This window comes from Heptranchias perlo, chromosome 5 (assembly GCF_035084215.1).
Source record: "Heptranchias perlo isolate sHepPer1 chromosome 5, sHepPer1.hap1, whole genome shotgun sequence".
NCBI lineage: Eukaryota > Metazoa > Chordata > Chondrichthyes > Hexanchiformes > Hexanchidae > Heptranchias > Heptranchias perlo.
In genome coordinates this window covers 25,608,079-25,628,919 of record NC_090329.1, presented here as the reverse complement: position 1 = coordinate 25,628,919, position 20,841 = coordinate 25,608,079, and the positions used below count along the sequence as shown (strand labels likewise).

General features: G+C 47.5%; 1 protein-coding gene across 1 annotated transcript; it reads left to right on the top strand.

Annotated features, from left to right (window-relative positions):
- The first annotated feature begins 1,238 nt into the window (after positions 1-1,238).
- pnocb (prepronociceptin b) lies at positions 1,239-15,878 on the top strand. The gene is made up of 3 exons (XM_067983733.1): positions 1,239-1,325; positions 6,569-6,714; positions 14,597-15,878. Exons 2-3 carry the CDS (start codon positions 6,589-6,591, stop codon positions 15,161-15,163), a joined length of 693 nt encoding a protein of 230 aa, XP_067839834.1. The 5' UTR covers positions 1,239-1,325; positions 6,569-6,588; the 3' UTR covers positions 15,164-15,878.
- The last annotated feature ends 4,963 nt before the right edge of the window (positions 15,879-20,841 follow it).

Below are 20,841 nucleotides of genomic sequence, written 5' to 3'. Positions count from 1 at the left end.
TTATCAGGCACTTATCTGGCGCGAATGTTACTTGCCACTTATCAGCCTAAGCCTGGATGTTGTCCAGGTCGTGCTGCATGTGGGCACGGACTGCTTCATTATCTGAGGGGTTGTGAATGGAACTGAACACTGTGCAATCATCAGCGAACATCCCCATTTCTGACCTTATGATGGAGGGAAGGTCATTGATGAAGCAGCCGAAAATGGTTGGGCCTAGGACACTGCCCTGAGGAACTCCTGAGGACTGTCGGGGGTTAATGACTGAGTGAAGTGTTAGTGACTGAGTGAAGTGTTAGTGACTGTCGGGGTTTAATGACTGAGTGACGTGTTAGTGACTAAATGAAGTGTTAGTGACTGTCGGGGGTTAGTGACTGAGTGAAGTGTTAGTGACTGTCGGGGTTAGTGACTGAGTGAAGTGTTAGTGACTGTGTGAAGTGTTAGTGACTGTCGGGGGTTAGTGACTGAGTGAAGTGTTAGTGACTGTCGGGGTTAGTGACTGAGTGAAGTGTTAGTGACTGTGTGAAGTGTTAGTGACTGTCGGGGGTTAGTGACTGAGTGAAGTGTTAGTGACTGTCGGGGTTAGTGACTGTGTGAAGTTGTTAGTGACTGTCGGGAGTTAGTGACTGAGTGAAGTGTTAGTGACTGTCGGGGGTTAGTGACTGAGTGAAGTGTTAGTGACTGTCGGGGGTTAGTGACTGAGTGAAGTGTTAGTGACTGTCGGGGGTTAGTGACTGAGTGAAATGTTAGTGACTGTCGGGGGTTAGTGACTGAGTGAAATGTTAGTGACTGTCGGGGGTTAGTGACTGAGTGAAGTGTTAATGACTGAGTGACATGTTAGTGACTGTCGGGGGTTAGTGACTGAATGAAGTGTTAGTGACTGTCGGGGTTAGTGACTGAGTGAAATGTTAGTGACTGTCGGGGGTTAGTGACTGAGTGAAGTGTTAATGACTGAGTGACATGTTAGTGACTCAGTGAAGTGTTAGTGACTGCCGGGAGTTAGTGACTGAGTGACTCTCAGGGGTCAGTGACTGAGTGACTCAGGGGTTTAGTGATTGAGTGTCATTGTATCAGTGAGTGAGTGTGAGGGGTTCCAGGAAGCTGCTGTCTAAATGCATCTATTCCTGGAAGGGGTGTGCTCTTCGCCTGCTGACTCTGGTCGGTCTGTCCAGTCAGGGTATATCAGAGGGGGGAGTGAGACACACGGGCAGTGTTAAACCACACAACCTGCATCAGGATTGGGGGGACGGTGCAACCTGCCGTGTATGTTTGTGAGTGAAGGAGTACAACTCGCACCAGCTACCCAGTCACTGCCGGGACAGTCTCAGGTAGGAGATGTGCTCTCAATTCTCCATCTCACCCTAGTTCGCCGCTCAGTTACCCGTTAACACCCGGTGCTCGCTTTAAACTTTATTCCTCTCTCTCTGTCTGTGGCCCGGGCTCCCTCTAACTTCCCGCTGTGCTCCGGTTCCTTCGGTTTTTGACCACCTATCTCCCCATTGCTCTCGCTGTCCCTGCTTCTCTCCTTCTCACCATCTCTAGTCTCTTTCTACTAATTTTGTTTCCTTCTTGGTCCAGTTAAGTATTTATTTGTTTCCTTTCTCTTTGCGGTCAGCCCATGAGGTTTATGACTTGATTATTGATACGTGAAACTCCCTGTTAAATCTGGTTTTATTCTCACTCTTTCCTTCTGACTTGTCCTGTTTAATTTCCCAATTTCTTTTCCCCAGCAATCTATGACTTCACTGTTTCTTTTCATTTACTAGAAAGCAGTGTCCCCGCCGCCCACTCCCACTCTCTCCAGTTCCTGCACCCTCCCCTCAAGTTTCCATGTCTCCCTCGGGTTTTGTCCTCTCTTCCTCGCTCCCCTCTCCCTCGGTCCCCGAGAAGACCATCTCGGCTCCCGGACTGTTCACCCCGAGTTGGAGCCGGCGCCCGGGAGGGGGAAGAACAGGCGCTTTGCTGTCAGTTTCACTCTGCCTTCCTTCACTTTCTTGTACGTCAGGAGATCCTGGGAGATCCCGAGCTCAGAGAGGGGAGGCAGTGAGGGAAAGGAGGCTGAGGGGGGTGGGGGGGAGGCAGTGAGGAAGAGGAGGCTGAGGGGGGTGGGGGGAGGCAGTGAGGAAGAGGAGGCTGAGGGGGGTGGGGGGGGAGGCAGTGAGGGAGAGGAGGCTGAGGGGGGGAGGCTGTGAGGGAGAGGAGGCTGAAGGAGGGGAGGCTGTACGGGAGGGGAGGCTGTGAGGGAGAGGAGGCTGAGGGAGGGGAGGCTGTGAGGGAGAGGAGGCTGAGGGAGGGGAGGCTGTAAGGGAGGGGAGGCTGAGGGAGGGGAGGCTGTGAGGGAGAGGAGGCTGAGGGAGGGGAGGCTGTGAGGGAGAGGAGGCTGAGGGAGGGGAGGCTGTAAGGGAGGGGAGGCTGAGGGAGGGGAGGCTGTGAGGGAGAGGAGGCTGAGGGAGGGGAGGCTGTGAGGGAGAGGAGGCTGAAGGAGGGGAGGCTGTGAGGGAGGGGAGGCTGTGAGGGAGGGGAGGCTGTGAGAGAGAGGAGACTGAGGGAGGGGAGGCTGTGAGGGAGGGGAGGCTGAGGGAGGGGATCTGCCAGGGTGAAGGAATGAGCGAGGCAGTGGGACTCGGAGAGCGATTGATTCCCAACCGAACCCAAGCTCGGTTGAGTGATGAGTCTCTAAGTGAAGAAGCGAGGCGTCGATTCAGTGGGTAAATGGTTATGGAGTCTGGTACCGAGTCCCAGGAGCGGGATCCTAGGTTTGATCGCTGCTCTGTGCTGAGGGAAGTATTGCAGGTCTCTGTGCTAAGGAGGAGAATGCAAAAGTTAACCAGAGTCCCCTGCTGCGTCTCAGTGCCCCCTCTGGGTCTGGGTCTGTCTGTGTTTGTGTATCTGTATGTCTGTGTGTGTCTGTGTGTGGGTATCTGTGTCTATGTCTGTGTGTGGACACTGCGGGTCCAGTTCCGCTGTAATGCTCCCATGGACCTGACAGTTCCGACCAGGCTCCTGCTGGGAAGCAGTACGGGAGGAACACTACCCACAGACCCTCACCCCCAGCACATTCAGGAGGAGCTAGTGCAGATAACTGGGAGAGAGAGGAGATAGAAAGAAAGCACAGGTGTGAAAAATAGACAACCACACTGAAGAATGAAGAATCAAAGCTGGATATAGAGATGAGATACAAAGGATAAAAAGGAGTTGGTAGAAAGCTCATATCAAGAACTGTTTGCCTTTTCAACAAGTTTACACCTTGTTTTGTGCAGTTAAATATTGGTCAGCTCTCCTCAGCTCTCCCGCTTTGGTTCAGTATCCGTTTTTGCTTCCACCTGTCTAAATACGAGTTGTAGATGTTGTTGTAAAGGGGAGAAGTAGAAACACAGAGAACCAGAGATTCAGATACAGTTCTGGGAGCCACAAGCAAGGGTCGTGAGCCCCAGATAGGAAAATATTCTTTCCTTTTGTGACCCTCACTCTTGTAATTACTATTTCAACTGATGGGCATGTTTTATGTTTTTTAGATTCCATGTTGGTGAATTACTGGGTATTTTACTTAGACAAGATTCATTGATACATATATCGATAGAATGAGTCTGTTGGTATTATTGCTGAAACCAGGGCTTAAAGGGTTAAATTATGAGGACCTGTTGCATAAACTTAGCTTCTTTTCTTGAGTTTAGAAGGTTGAGGGAATCTAATTGAGGTGTTTAAAGTGATATATGGATTCGATCGAGTAGATACAGAGAAACTATTTTGTCTGGTAGGGGAATCCAGAACAAGGGGACGTAATCTTAAAATTAGAGCTCGGCCATTCAGGAGTGAAATCAGGAAGCACTTTTTCACACAAAGGGCAGTGGCAATCTGGAACTCTCTCCACCAAAACACCGTGGATGCTGGGTCAATTGATGTTTTCAAGACTGAGATCGATAGATTTTTGTAAGCCAAGGGCATCAAGGGCTATTTTGCAAAGGAGGGTAATTTGGATTGAGGTACAGATAGCCCTGATCTAATAAAAAGACTTCCATTTATATAGCGCCTTTCACAACCTCAGGATGGCCCAAAGCGCTTTACAGCCAATGAAGTACTTTTGAAGTGTAGTTACTTTTGTAATGTAGGAAATGCATTACAGCCAATTTGCGCACAGCAAGATCCCACAAACAACAATATGATAGTGACTGGATACTCTATTGTAATGATGCTGGTTGAGGGATAAATATTGGTTCAGGACATGGGGAGAACTCACCTGCTCTTCTACAAAATAGTGCCCATGGGATCTTTTACATCCGGTTTAATGTCTCATCCGAAAGACGGCACCTCTGGCAGTGCAGCACTCCCTCAGTACTGCACCGGGAGTCTCAGCCTGGAATTTGTGCTCAAGTCTCTCAAGCAGGACTTGAACCCACAACCTCTGACTCAGAGGTGAGAGTGATACCCACTGAGCCATGGCTGATACCTCATACCATTAACACCATAATAGAATGGCGGAACAGGCTCGAGGAGCTGAATGGCCTCCTCCTGTTCCTATTATTGGATTAGATACTTGTGAGCGATGATGGGTGGGAGTGGTGGAAGCTGGACAAGGGTACCCTAACCCACAGTATGTTTTCACAAGTGAATCTAGTGCTACATGCAAACAGATGGCACATTGCACATGGAAAGTGGATCTTAACAACGAGATTATTAATTCTACTGCAGTAATCGCTTGGACAAACTGCCACTGATCGACTAGTAACAATTTGAAAGATTGTACACTGATGAAAATGGGCTCCCGCTCCATTGATTTGGCTTTTAGCCAACAGTCTTATTGGAAATGTCCTTCAGGCTGGAAGTCCTCTTGTTTTATGCTAAGGCTGAGGCCATTACATTCATCATTAACGTACAGCAGGCATTTCACAGTGATAACCTCTCATAAAGGTAAGGCTGGCAGTGCCGGAGGCATCATCCTGCAGATTCGCTTGCCTTGTGATATTTACAGCAGGATATTTGACATCGCCCCTAACCAGATCTCCAAAACACGAAACAATTCACAAGCGGCATAAAATAACAAGGCCATTTGGGGAAATAAAAACATTGAAATGAGCTCAGAGGTTATTAAAGGTGCAAAATATCTGTCCACATCATCACACCATGTAACCATGTAGGACAGAGCTCTTACTGTGATACAGGGGGGACACATGGCGGAGCTGGGTCCAAACCTCAGTCACTAGAACTTATTTTTTGAACCTCAAAAGGTTTTAAAGCAGCTCAATATCTACAGGGTTAATTTCAACACTTGTTGTTTACTTTTCATATCCCAAACCCCTATGGAGCATATTAACGGCCACAATGTGTGATTCCAATGGATTATAGCCGTGGGTTCAAGTCCCACTCCAGAGACTTGAGCAAATAATCCAGGCTGACACTTCAATGCAGTACTGAGGGAGTGCCGTCTTTCAGATGAGACTTTAAACTAAGGCCCCATCTCCCTGTTCAGCTGAATGTAAAATATACCATGGCATTCTTGGAAGAAGAGCAGGGAAGTTCTCCCCGGTGTCCTGTCAATATTTTTCCCTCAACCAGTCTAGTAAGCTCCAACCAAATATAGTTGCATACACTTGCTGCATTTAACAGTGGGTAGCACTTTTCTGTCCTAACTAAAGGGTTATGAGTAAAAGCTCCAGCCTTGACCTAAGCACATAATGTTGGCTGAGACTCCAGTATGGTTCTGAGGGAGTGCTGCGTTGTTGGAGGTGTTAAACTGAGAGCTTGTCTTCCTGTTCAGCTGAATGCTACTGCACTATTTGAAGAATAGAGAATTCTCCAGCCAACATTTAGCCTTAGCTAAAATAGATGAACTGGGCATTCATCTCACTGTGTTTGTGGGATCTAGTACCTAAAGTCACAGTAGTACAATTGATGTGGAGTCTTTTCAGACGTGATAAGTCACTATATAAATAGATCTTGCCTTTCATTATTCACACATTTTTTAAAGAAATAAAACTGAGGACTTTTTTTTATCACCCATCAGTTGACACTTGTGTACTATCCTATATTCCAATATGTTCAGGGGTTTCATAAAGAAAATGAACAGAAATTTGCAGAGAAATATAAGAGTAAACATTTGGTGCCCTCAGAAGAATTGGACGTAAAAGAAAGCTGAGTGTTTTATTGGTTCGATATCTGTGTTTGTTATAGAAAGCTCAGTGTTTTATTCGTTCTATATCTGAGTTTCAATTATAGAAAGCTCAGTGTTTTATTTGTTCTATACCTGTGTTTCAGTTATAGAAAGCTCAGTGTTTTATTTGTTCTATACCTGTGTTTCAATTATAGAAAGCTCAGTGTTTTATTCGTTCTATACCTGTGTTTCAATTATAGAAAGCTCAGTGTTTTATTCGTTCTATACCTGTTTCAGTTATAGAAAGCTCAGTGTTTTATTTGTTCTATGTCTGTGTTTCAGTTATAGAAAGCTCAGTGTTTTATTCGTTCTATACCTGTGATTCAGTTAGCGGGTGTTGAACATTTTGAAGGGGAGTTTGAAGATCACCTAAATGAAGCTGAGGGTTAATGTGAATGAATAATGTATCTTTTTCTTTTGTAGCCTATCCTAACTGAACCACTATGAAGATCTCTCTCCTGTCTCTCGTACTGCTCTGCTCCCTGGTTTTTTGTTGTCAGGGGGACTGCCAGGCTGAGTGCCTCACCTGTAACAAACTACTCTATCCGCATCAACACTTCAACATACTGGTGAGTCTCAGAAACCATGTCTCCATCTCACAGTCTTGTATCTGCCATTTTTCATCACTTTGTTAATCAATAAAATCAAAGGCCTTGAGCCTATAGGAATTCATCATTCTTTGCCAATAATTCCGTCACTGTGAATACAAGTGTTCCTTTCTGCAGGAATCCCCGCCAGTTTTATCAAAGAGTTCTGGTTTTAATTAACAATTTGTAGGATTGTTTTGTTTTATGCCTTACACCATAGCCCAGTCAAAACAGTTGTCCACTGTCCTCCTGCTCTCTGGAGGAATTGACATATTTCCTGGTTTTGATTTCCCCCCCATCCCTGGGACTTTGTCAGCAGTTTTCCCTAATGGTATTCATTCTGTAAGGAACTGTAGCATTGGAGAGGATAGATGTGGAGAATCTGATTCCACTTGTAGGTGAGTCCAGAAGAGGGGGGGCATAAATATACAATAGACACTAACAGATCAAATAAAGAATTTAGGAGGGATTTCTTTACACAGAGTGGTGAGAATTTTTTTTTTTTATTCGTTCACGGGATGTGGGCGTCACTGGTGAGGCCAGCATTTATTGCCCATCCCTAATTGCCCTCGAGAAGGTGGTGGTGAGCCACCTTCTTGAACCACTGCAGACCGTGTGGTGACGGTTCTCCCACAGTGCTGTTGGGAAGGGAGTTCCAGGATTTTGACCCAGCGACAATGAAGGAACGGCGATATATTTCCAAGTCGGGATGGTGTGTGACTTGGAGGGGAACGTGCAGGTGGTGTTGTTCCCATGTGCCTGCTGCTCTTGTCCTTCTAGATGGTAGAAGTCGCGGGTTTGGGAGGTGCTGTCGAAGAAGCCTTGGCGAGTTGCTGCAGTGCATCCTGTGGATGGTACACACTGCAGCCACTGTGCGCCGGTGGTGAAGGGAGTGAAAGTTTAGGGTGGTGGATGGGGTGCCAATCAAGCGGGCTGCTTTATCTTGGATGGTGTCGAGCTTCTTGACTGTTGTTGGAGCTGCACTCATCCAAGCAAGTGGAAAGTATGCCATCACACTCTTGACTTGTGCCTTGTAGATGGTGGAAAGGCTTTGGGGAGTCAGGAGGTGAGTCACTCACCGCAGAATACCCAGCCTCTGACCTGCTCTCGTAGCCACAGTATTTATGTGGCTGGTCCAGTTAAGTTTCTGGTCAATGGTGATGTGGAACTCACTGCCACGTGGAGTGGTTGAAGCAGAGAGAATTGCAGGATTTAAGGGGAGGCTTGATGAATACATGAGGGAGTACCTCCCAAACCCACGACCTCTACCACCTAAAAGGACAAGGGCAGCAGGCACATGGGAACAACACCACCTGCACGTTCCCCTCCAAGTCACACACCATCCCGACTTGGAAATATATCGCCGTTCCTTCATTGTTGCTGGGTCAAAATCCTGGAACTCCCTTCCTAACAGCACTGTGGGAGAACCGTCACCACACGGACTGCAGCGGTTCAAGAAGGCGGCTCACCACCACCTTCTCAAGGGCAATTAGGGATGGGCAATAAATGCCGGCCTTGCCAGCGACGCCCACATCCCGTGAACGAATAAAAAAATTTTTTTTTAAATGGGGCCAGGGTGTGAAGAGGTCATTAGAGTGGGAGGATTTCGTGTGGAATATAAACACAGGCATAGACCAGATGGGCTGAACAGCCTGTTTCTGTGCTGTAGATTTGATGTAGTTCTATGACAGTAGATCACAGTTTGATCCAATGTCTCTTCACCATTGTGTTAGATACAGCCATGTTTTGTTTCCCAAAATGTTTAGGTTGATTTTTTAAAAAATGCTGCCCAATTTTTCATATCTCCTCTTTCCCTCCTGAAGGCAACAGATCCTATTGGGATGTGGGGTCCAGAGGGACCTTTTGTACTTTGCTGAGTGGCTATTCTTCATGAATAAGTCGCGACAGTGAATGTCAACAGGCTAATCGAACGCAGGCGGTTTCAGGTCCAAGCCTGGTCCTCACGCACTGTCAGCAAGGGTCGCTGGTCATAGATCCGGCACAGGAAGCCTCACTCCCTGTCTAACCAGGGGTACTGAGGCCAGTTGCAGCACCATCTATAATAGGGCCAGCTAACTCAGCACAGATCAGGTAATTGACCCTCAACCCCTCCTGGGCTGGGCCAGCCACTGCCTTCATCAGTTAAGCCTTTGCCAGAACACCGTCTTCTTCCAATAGTGGCTACAGAATCTTTTACGTCCACCTGAGGGGGCAGGCGGGGCTTCGGTTTAACGTCTCATCCAAAAGATGTCCCCTCCGACAGTGCAGCGCTCCCTCAGTACTGACCCTCCGACAGTGCAGCGCTCCCTCAGTACTGACCCTCCGACAGTGCAGCACTCCCTCAGTACTGACCCTCCGACAGTGCAGCGCTCCCTCAGTACTGACCCTCCGACAGTGCAGCGCTCCCTCAGTACTGACCCTCTGACAGTGCAGCGCTCCCTCAGTACTGACCCTCTGTCAGTGCAGCGCTCCCTCAGTACTGACCCTCCGACAGTGCAGCGCTCCCTCAGTACTGACCCTCTGACAGTGCAGCGCTCCCTCAGTACTGACCCTCGAACAGTGCAGCACTCCCTCAGTACTGACCCTCCGACAGTGCAGCGCTCCCTCAGTACTAACCCTCTGTCAGTGCAGCACTCCCTCAGTACTGACCCTCTGTCAGTGCATTACTCCCTCAGTACTGACCCTCCGACAGTGCATTACTCCCTCAGTACTGACCCTCTGACAGTGCAGCACTCCCTCAGTACTGACCCTCGGACAGAGCAGCACTCCCTCAGTACTGACCCTCGGAGAGTGCAGCGCTCCCTCAGTACTGCCCCTCCAACAGTGCAGCACTCCCTCAGTACTGCCCCTCCAACAGTGCAGCACTCCCTCAGTACTGACCCTCCGACAGTGCAGCACTCCCTCAGTACTGACCCTCCGACAGTGCAGCACTCCCTCAGTACTGACCCTCGGACAGAGCAGCACTCCCTCAGTACTGACCCTCGGAGAGTGCAGCGCTCCCTCAGTACTGCCCCTCCAACAGTGCAGCACTCCCTCAGTACTGCCCCTCCAACAGTGCAGCACTCCCTCAGTACTGACCCTCCGACAGTGCAGCACTCCCTCAGTACTGACCCTCCGACAGTGCAGCGCTCCCTCAGTACTTCCCCTCGGACAGTGCAGCGCTCCCTCAGTACTTCCCCTCGGACAGTGCAGCACTCCCTCAGTACTGACCCTCCGACAACGCAGCACTCCCTCTGTACTGGACTGGAAGGTCGGCCTGGATTATGTGCTCAAGTCTCTGGACTTAAACCCATTCAGAACATGTTCCAACCCACCCCTCTTCAACTGTGGACCTGTCTTACCCTGCATGAGGATGGATGCACAGGGCAGTGTTACTCCTTTTCTCGAATATGGGGTCAGCAGGGTCAGGGGTGGTGCAACAATTTAGAAGAAGATCTTAACACTTCTGCACTTTTACTTCCTTTGCCAGTTTCTTCCTTCCTCTCCTGAAACATAGAAACATAGAAAATAGGAGCAAGAGTAGGCCATTTGGCCCTTCAGGCCTGCTCTGCCAATCAAAATGATCATGGCTGATCGTCTAACTCAGTACCCTGTTCCTGGTTTTTCCTCATATCCCTTGATCCCATTAACATTAAGAATTACATCTATCTCCTTCTTGAATACATCTAATGACTTGGCCTCCACTGCCTTCTGTGTAGAGAATGCCACAGGTTCACCACCCTCTGAGTGAAGAAATTTCTCCTCATCTCGGTTCTAAATGGCATACCCCATATCCTGAGACAGTGACCCCTGGTTCTGGACTCCCCAGCCATCGGGAACATCCTCCTGCATCTAGTCTGTCTAGTCCTGTTAGAATTTTATATGTTTCGATGAGATCACCTCTCATTCTTCTAAACTCTAGTGAATATAGGCCTAGTCGACCCAATCTCTCCTCATACGTCAGTCCTGCCATCCCAGGAATCAGTCTGGTAAACCTTCATTGCACCCCCTTCATGGCAAAGACATCCTTCCTCAGATAAGGAGACCAAATCTGCACACAATACTCCAGATGTGGTCTCACCAAGGCCCTGTCTAACTGCAGTAAGACATCCCTGCTCCTGTTCTCAAATCCTCTTGCAATGAAGGCCAACATACCATTTGCCTTCCTAACTGCTTGCTGCACCTGAATGCTCGCTTTCAGCGACTGGTGTACAAGGACACCCAGGTCTCGTTGCACCTCCCCTTTTCCCAATCTATCACTATTCAGATAGTAATCTGCCTTTCTGTTTTTACAACCAAAGTGGATAACCTCACATTTATCCACGTTATACTGCATCTGCCATTTTCTTGCCCACTCACCCAACTTGTCTAAATCACATTGGAGCCTCTTTGCATCCTCCTCACAGCTCACATTCCACCCCAGCTTTGTGTCATCTGCAAACTTGGAAATGTTCCATTTAGTTCCCTCATCCAAATCATTGATATATATTGTGAATAGCTGGGGCCCAAGCACTGATCCCTGCGGTACCCCACTAGTCACTGCCTGCCACCTAGAAAAAGACCCGTTTATTCCTACTCTCTGTTTCCTGTCTGTCAACCAATTCTCAATCCATGCCAGTATATTCCCCCCAATCCCATGTGCTTTATTTTTGCACACTAACCTCTTGTGTGGGACCTTATCAAAAACCTTCTGAAAATCCAAATACACCACATCCACTGGTTCTCCCCGATCTATTCTACAAGTTACATCCTCAAAAACTCCAGTAGATTTGTTAAGCATGATTTCCCTTTCATAAACCCATGCTGACTTTGTCCAATCCCGTTAATGCCCTCCAAGTGTTCTGTTATCACATCTTTTATAATAGACTCTAGCATTTTCCCCACTACTGATGTTAGGCTAACTGGTCTGTAATTCCCTGTTTTTTCTCTCCCTCCTTTTTTAAATAGTGGGGTTACATTTGCCACCCTCCAATCTGTAGGAACTGTTCCAGAGTCTATAGAATTTTGGAAGATGATCACCAATGCATCCACTATTTCCAGGGCCACTTCCTTTAGTACTCTGGGATGTAGATTATCAGGCCCTGGGGATTTGTCAGCCTTTAGCCCCATTAATTTCCCTAGCACTATTCTTTTACTAATACTGGTTTCCTTCAGTTCCTCCCTTTCACTAGACCCTTGGTTCCCTAACATTTCTGGGAGGTTATTTGCGTCCTCCTTTGTGAAGACAGAAGAAAAGTATGTGTTTAATTGTTCTGCCATTTCTTTGTTCCCCATTATAATTACCCCATTTCTGACTGTAAAGGACCTACATTTGTCTTCACTGAAGGCACCGATTCACTGCTGAGGTGCAGTGGTTGCATGGTATCTCATGCAGGCGGCCATCACTCATGATAGTGAGTGTCAGCAGATCAATCAACCATGGGGGACAGGCATCGCTGCCTGAGACCCGGTCCCCAGCCCGCAGCCTCCAGTCCCCAGCCCCAGTCACCAGTTCCAGCCCCCAGTCCTGGTCCCCAGCCCCCGGTCCCCAGTCGCTTGACCCCAGACCCCAGTCCTCAGTCCCAGCCCCCTGTCCCAGTCCTCAGTCCCAGCCCCCAGTCCTCAGTCCCAGCCCCCTGTCCCAGTCCTCAGTCCCAGCCCCCAGCTCCCACTCTACGGTCCCCAGTCCCCAATCTCCGGTCCTTGGCCCCCAGCCCCCAGCCACCATCCCAGCCCCCAGTCCCAGTCCCCAGCACCCAGATCCCAGTCCACACACCCGCCCCCAGACCCCGGCCACCGACCCCGGACCCCAGTCCCCAACCCCCAGTCCCCAGTCTCAGTCCCCAGTCCCCAGCCCCCAGTCCCCAGTCCCAACACCCAGTCCCTGGCCCCCAATCCCAGTCCTCAGTCCCAGCCCCAGCTCCCACTCCCCGGTCCCTTGTCCCCTGTCCCCAGTCCCCGGTCCCCAGTCCCAGCCCTCAGCCCCAGTCCCCAGCCTCCAGTCCCAGCCGAGCTCCATCTGCATCTGCTTCCGCAGGGCTCGTTGGGCGGTGACCAGGAGCAGCAGCATATTCTTTCACCCCTTCCCTAGCGGGGCACTCCCCTGAGGTCAGCATACTGGGCACGGGCCAGGGATCACACCAGGGACCTCGCAGGCCCATGTGGCTCAGCTATTCACCAGATATACTGACGGAGCCCTCTGGGGAACTCCTTCATCCGAAGAGGAGGTAATCAAGCGGCAAGTTTCTGGTTTATGAAAATGACGGGCAGGAAAAGACCAGCCGGTCCACCAAGCTTGCCCCAAACTAATGATGGCTGGAGAATCATGACTGGACATACCTGCCCCCACCCCACCCCCATGTAATCTCCTGGCAGAAGCAAAAAAACAGATAAAAACCCCAGGGCAATTTGGGGGAGAAAATTCCTCTCTGACCCCTCCCCCCGCCAACCTCAGGCGATTGAAACTAGTCCAGGAGATCACATGGACCAAGACATTTACCTTCTATATGGTGCGATCTCTGCCCCAGTCAAAAACCAGCCCAGCTCCCTCTTGCAGACATGCAGAGAGTCAGCACCCACCACACCACACTGGTTACTGGTTACTAGGCTGTCTACCATTCCAAGTGAAGGGATGCGAGGCGGAGGGAGAAAGTTCAACAGGCAGTGCACAGAGCTGCTGTAAAGAAAATACTTTCTATTAGAAAGCATGTTAGCAAGAATGGGCTGTACAAAGTACACCAGCACCAACCAATGGCAGGAAGCAGGGACTGCATCATTGTCACTGGGATTTCAGGTTCGGAATGAAAAGTATGGCACTCTACATCACACAACTCATCACATTGATTGGTGGGAGCAAGATCAGCTCTACCTGAGAGTCATATCTGGAATTGTTCACGGACATCTCACCAATAAAGAGTAACGCTGTCACAGAGCTTTGGTCAGACCCCATCTGGAGACTGTGTTCAGTTTTGGGCACCGCACCTCAGGAAGAATATATTGGCCTTGGAGCGGGTACAGTGCAGATTCACCAGAATCATACCGGGGCTGAAAGGGTTAAATTATGAGGCCAGGTTGCATACATTTGGTTTGTATTCACTTGAGTTTAGAAGATTGAGGGGTGATCTGATTGAGGTGTTTAAAATGATAAAAAGGATTCGATAGGGTAGATGGAGAAAAACTATTTCCTCTGGTGAGAGAATTCAGAACAAAGGGGCACAATCTTAAAATGAGAGCCAGGCCATTCAAGGGTGAAATCAGAAAGCATTTTTTCACACAAAGGGTAGTGGAAATCTGGAACATTCTCCCTCAAAAGGCTGTGGATGCTGGGGGTCGGTTGGAATTTTCAAGACTGATGATAATAGATTTTTGTTCGGTAAGTGTATCAAGGGATATGGAGAAAAAGCAAGAAAATGGAGTTGAGGTACAGATCAGTCATGATCTAATTGAATAGTGGAACAGGCTCGAGGGGCTGAATGTCCTTATATCAATATTTACAGGAATAAACACACTTCTGATACCTTAGTATTAACAGTAAAAACACTTCCAATACCTTAGCATTTAGAGTATTAACATCCTAATATCTTAATATTTACAATAATAAAGATGCTTTCAATATCTTAGCATTTACAGTAGGATACTCCTGATGTTAGTATTTTCAGTAATAAATACTGAGATCAATAGATTTTTGTTAGGTAACGTTATCAAGGGATATGGAACAAAGGCGGGTAAATAGAGTTGAGATACAGATCAGCCATGATTTCACTGAATGGCAGAATAGGCCCAAGGAGCTGAGTGGCCTCCTCCTGTGTAAGAATGCAGACATTCTTGGGGAGTGATAGAACAAATTATTTAGTGAAAAGTAACAGAAGCGCACTCCATCGCTGATTAACCTGTCCTGTCGTTTTAGGTCTGCGTTCTAGAGTGCGAAGGGAAAGTTGTACCCTCTGCAGAGGACTGCAGAAAAATCGCTTCTGCGTCACCAGTGTCACCTCCAGACGTGAGCACATCTCAAGCCAGAAGCCTGCCTTTTGGCATCGCTGGAAGCAATGGGAGACTCAACTCGGGAAACGCTCGAGGCTCTCTCCAAACCGTGAAGAACATGTCACCCATTGGCAGCACAGAAGATATCTACAATGACGGAACCGAGGCCACAAATGAGGTGGACAACAGTCGACAAGATACAGAGATGCCATCAGACCAGAATTCCTATGATTTCCAACCAGAACCACTGGCTTCCAAAAAATATGGAGGGTTTATGAAGGGGAAACATGATTTTAGGAAAGTTGCGGAGGGCAAGAGAAGTTTCCAGAAAAGATATGGCGGCTTCATGGGCGTCAGGAAATCGGTCAGGAACTGGAGCCATCTGAGCAGACAGACCAATCAGAAAAGATATAGCAAATTTCTGAGGAAGTACCTTGGCCTGACAACGCGTTCTACTGAGTATGGCAGTTTACCGGGTGACTTGTCTGCATAAATTTGGGATTGTGAGACTGGGTAGAGCTAATGCCTAGGCTAGTTTATAGGGGAGTCGGCCTTAACAATTAATTCCTGTCATTACTGCTTTGTGATGCTGACACACCTAATTCACAGGTAAATGTAAAGTCACAACCACCACACACAACACATTCTGATGGCTTACTTGCTTAAAAGGAAAATTAACATTTTTTTTTCCAGTTGGGAACATAGGAACAGGAGGAGGCCATTCAGCCCCTCGAGCCTGTTCCACCATTCAATTAGATCGTGCTGATCTGGTCCTTGGCCATTTAAACCTTCAGCATCTGCAAATATGTCGAGCGGGATGTTGGAGCAGATTAGTGGACGGAGATTCATGAAGTGATGTGGCGGTAATCGCAAGGATATTAACTCACCACTGATTGCACCTGTCTAACCCTGATAGATCGCACCACAAAACGTTCACCTGTTGGCCCTTCAGTGCTGCTACTCTGAAACACATCTGGTGCTCAACTAGTCAGATGCTCGGTGGAGTTTCCTGGAATGAACCTGAAGTTTCCCGGTATGGCTAAAACAACCCTTTAAAAATCCATGAACATACAAAAATGTCGGACTGGAAAAGACCAACTGGTCCATCCGGCCAGTCCCGTACAGTCTTAATGCCTCATGCATCTTGATTAAGACACTCCCCACCCATCCGGAGCCAGGGGATCTCCTGAGAGAGGCAAAGACCAGATAAAAACCCACGGCCAATTACAGGCAAAAATCTGGAAAATTCCTCTCAGCTCTCTCTAGGCAATTGAGACTGGTCCAGGAGACCATGCTGACCATGACTTAGATTCCTTGGTACCTACCTCTGGTATAAAATTGGGCCAAAATGAACTAATTTGGTTTAACTAGTGTCTGGGGCAGTGAGACATTGCTGAAGCTCTTACTGTTGGCACGGGTGAGATGCCCTCATTAAAACTTTGCCCTTCCCTGCTCAGCACCAGAATACAAGAACGACAGCATTGCATTGTAGTCGTAACTAAACCGACCAAACTGTGTAAGGCCCTCTGAATCTCCAGTCTCCACTCAATTCTACTTCTCATTCTCAACTTTTGTAAGTTTGGATCAGGAGTTTTAAAAGACTAACACTCCTACGCTCTAAGACGGCCGGTCATTCAACACTCCTTGGTCGTGAGCGTCAATGAGAAAACTAAACTGATTTCATATTATCATTCGACGTGGTTTACCTGCTCTGTGAGAATATGTGAACACTTAGGGATAGAATAGGCTGGGGTTCACCCGATTTTCCACCACATCTTTGGCAAAAGCGGGTGCAACGAAGATTTACTAGACTGATTCCTGGGATGAGAGGGTTGTCCTATGAGAAGAGATTGAGTAGAATGGGCCTATACTCTCTAGAGTTTAGAAGAATGAGAAATGATCTGATTGAAACATATAAAATTCTTAGAGGGCTTGACAGGGTAGATACTGAGAGGCTGTTTCCCCTGGCTGGAGAGTCTAGAACTAGGGATCATAGACTCAAGATAAGGGGTCGGCCAATTAGGACTGACATGAGGAAAAATTTCTTCAGACAATTGTGAATCTTTGGAATTATCTACCCCAGGGGGCTGTGGATGCTCAGTCGTTGAGTATATTCAAGACTGAGATTGATGGATATTTGGACACTAAGAGAATCAAGGGATATGGGGATCGGGAAGGAAAGAGGAGTTGAGGTAGAAGATTGGCCATGATCTTACTGAATGGCAGAGCAGGCTCAAGGGGCCGTATGGCTTACTCCTTTTCCTATTTCCTATGTTCTTATGAAAGATTGGCTGAAACCCCATAGAAACGGTGCTAACAGCTGTTTATGCCATTTCACCAGCTTCCGCCAAAGTTACGGCAAGAGATCGAGTGAACCCCTCCCACCCCCCCATAATTTTCTTATTAAAGTGGTTATTTGCGTGTAGCCCTTTGCTAACTCACCAATAAGTCAATGAAGAGGTCCATTTCTTTGGGGGTCACCCACACAAACAGTCTCAGGAACAGACCTCCTTATGGCTGGCATAGTTAATGATGACCCATTACCTGCCTCAGGTCAATAGGGGTCATGAGAATTACAGTCTTTGCAATTAACTGTTTTTGTTTGGAATACCATTGGAATTGTTAGGCTGAGAAACCCACAATGCAGGCACCCAGTGGGTTTGTAGGTACCATTTTGTTGATCTCACTCACTATTTTGCAATGTCCCACTGCTCCTCTGCCCTCAGTTAATCTTCAAAAAAAAAAACAAGAGAAACAGCACTGCTGTTTTAGAATTACTGGCTGCAATCTGCACCCGTTACAGCAGAAAACTAATCGCTGGGGTCACAGGACATCAAGAAAGTATGGGACAAGGAAAGCCTATCAAACCCATTCCTTCGACAGGCCACATACAATTCTCCATATCACATGCTCCCCTCAACCAAAAACACCAATGACTTGCATTTACATAGAAAAATGTCCCAAACAGCTTCACAGAGGTGCAAAAAAACCGCATTGAATCTCCTAACAAAGTCACCCAGCACGGGTAAATCCCCCACCGGGATAAAACCCCTGTGAGGTTTCTCCCCAGACCACAATGGTAATCTAACAATACTCCAGAATATTAACTCAACCTGACAACTCCAACTAGTTGCATGCCCACAGATAACTCCTTTGTGCTAATAGTGGCACATCCAACAATCTGGCCCTAGAAAATATTGAAAGGATCAGGGAATGGTTACAGACATGTAGGAGATTACTTGAGCCTCTTTGCTTAAATTACAGCCCAGTAAATGCTCCCAGGTTTCTAGTATTCCAGTTATGAACCATCTGACCTCTCACTTGTAACCTGCAATCACTCTGGTAAATCCATTAAATCTATTAAATTCGCTGCTTTGTTAAATCTATCTAAACAAAAATAGTTGATTTTCTTGCTCTTGCAACACATTGGAGAGGCACATTATACCTTAGTGTGAGTGATCCTCAATAGTTAAGGTTGACTTCCCTTTCAATAGATACTATTTGTGTTTAGTTTAGCTGCCGCATGCACTGTAACCAGTGATATTATTTATGAAACTGCTTTGTTCAGCTCTGCAGCCACAGATGCCTGTATTTTTGGATTTGATTAAAACAGACATGTTCTTAGTTCAGCAAGCTTGGCTTCCTGCAGTTCCGTAGCACTGAACATGACCAATAAAGAGAACCTGGTTTCATTGTCACAACAGCAAAATGTTTGTAACGTTGTTTGTATATTTGACCACAATTTGCAGCATTATAAACTGTACATAGGAAACTACAAATAAATTAGTTTACTATTTATTTAGTCTCAGTGTCGCAGGCAGATAATGGTTTATCCAGATCTACTCCTGTGCTTTCATTGTTTCAGTGGTTCTGTGCTTTCAGCCTAGTTGGCCAGTCTTGATTCAGAATGAAAGTATGTTCCAGACATCCTGGAATGCTCTCACTGACAGAACTCCTCGCTCTGCAAGTACATCTCTCTCTCACCCTCTCTGCCTCTCAGCAAAGTCCTTAAACTGGACCTCCCATGGCATTGCTCATAGATGGCCTTCAACAGCGAATGTAACAAAGCCATTTATCATACGATTGATACAAAGTTTAAAAATATTACACGTGACTGATCTTGAAAGGTAAAGGCCGCCCACCAGCCCCTGCTCACCACTGAATGATTTTCCATCCATTCATTTTAACAGCTGGTAAATTGTGGGGTTGAGAGTTCAGAAGTGGAACCCTCAGCCATGGTCTTCACACACATAACTGTAATACTGTTTAATCACCAATTTACAAAACTCACTTAAGCTGCAAATAACTTTTGTTGATTCTCCCCGCCCAGTAAAGCTCTTATTCCTGGTTATTTATATAATAAATTATTTTTCACTCTACCAGCCAGGGCGATTGCAGTACAGTCCCCACTGCGTACATTGGTGTGAATTTGCCTGCTATACGCGATGGACGGTAAAACCAAAAATCGAATCCAACCAACATATTTCTTAGAACAGGCTTGATTCAGAACGCCTGAAGTCTTCACTTAGCAAACTGCCTCTTCTAATTGTAAGCAGTTGCATCCAGAATCTCATCACTAAGGTAATTGCACTTTAACAAGGAGTGAACAGCTGATTGAAACTACTCGAAGACCCAAGAAGATAATCCTGGAACAGATGGAGGATTTGGCCTTGGAGAGAGACAGTATTAATTGAAGTGGTCCAGCCAGATCTGGCTGTAGATAACAGGGCAGTTATATGCCATATGCGCTGGAGTCTGCACACATCAGGTTTGAGGGCCTGGAGATGGGAACTGTGACTGTAATGGGGGTGGGAGACCATAGGGGACTTGAGGAGATGAGGGTGTCGAAGTTGGAACCAAACAAAAGACTTGCATTTATATAGCGCCTTTCATGATCTCAGGACGTCCCAAAGCGATTTACAGCCATTGAAGTACTTTTTGAAGTGTAGTCACTGATGTAATATAGAAAACATGACAGCCAATTTGCGCAAAGCAAGATCCCACAAACAGCAATGTGATAATGACCAGATAATCTGTGTTAGTGATGTTGGTTGAGTGATAAATATTGGCCAGGACACCGGGGAGAACTCCCCTGCTCTTCTTCGAAATAATGCCGTGGGATCTTTTATATCTACCTGAGACGGCAGACGGGGCATCGGTTTAACATCTCATCCAAAAGACGGCACCTCTAACAGTGCGGCACTACCTTGGTATTGCACTAGGAGTGTCAGCCTGGATTATGTGCTCAAGTCCCTGGAGTCGGACTTGAACCACACAACCTTCCTACTCAGAGGCGAGAGTGATACCCACTGAGCCACGGCTGACATGCACCAAGGGCAAGTGGAACCAAGGGAGTGTTGGCAGGTGAAGAACTACAGGGGAAGAAGTTGGGAGTTAGAGATCGTGTTGGTGAAAGAGAAAGTGGGAGGCTTTTTCCAGGAGCAGAGGTTGAGGATGGAGCAGGCAGGGAGATATGGATGTTCAGCGAGATGAGGAATTGATGCTGAAGGATGGATGGTCGGGGGCTGTGGTGGAAGGTATAGTTGGGTGAGGTGGCTATGGCAAGGGTGAAAGAGTCGCTGCCCGCGAGCCAATTTTTGGCCAGGCCCAGGTTGCCGATAGACGACGCAAGATGAGGTCGTTGATGTGGAGGGTGTCACTCACAAGGGAACAAACATGTTGGAGGGCAATATGGAGCGGGCTGGTGGTTGGAGAACTGCTGCGTGTCGGGAAAGGAAAGAAATCTGGAACTCTCCCCCCCAAAAAGCTGTTGAGACTGGGGGGTCAATTGAACATTTCAAAACAGATTGATGAATTTTTGTTAGGCAAAGATATTAAGGATTATGGAAGCAAGTTGGGTAGATGGAGTTAAGATACAGATCAGCCATGATTGAATGGCGGAAAAGGTTTGAGGGGCTGAATGGCCTCCCCCTGTTCCTATGTAACAGTCTCGAGGGGCTGAATGGCCTCTTCCTGTTCCTATGAAAGCTGGCAGTGGAAGAGGTGAGCGGGGCAGGAATGAGGTTAAGCCCTGGAAATGCATTGGGTGGGATGCTTGCTGGGAGAGGGAGATAAGATTGCTCTGGCACAGCCAACTGTGGGTGCTGCTACTGTAAGGTAGGGTAGAGGGAACCTGTGAGCACTCAAGCTGGAACTGCAAGAGGACATGAG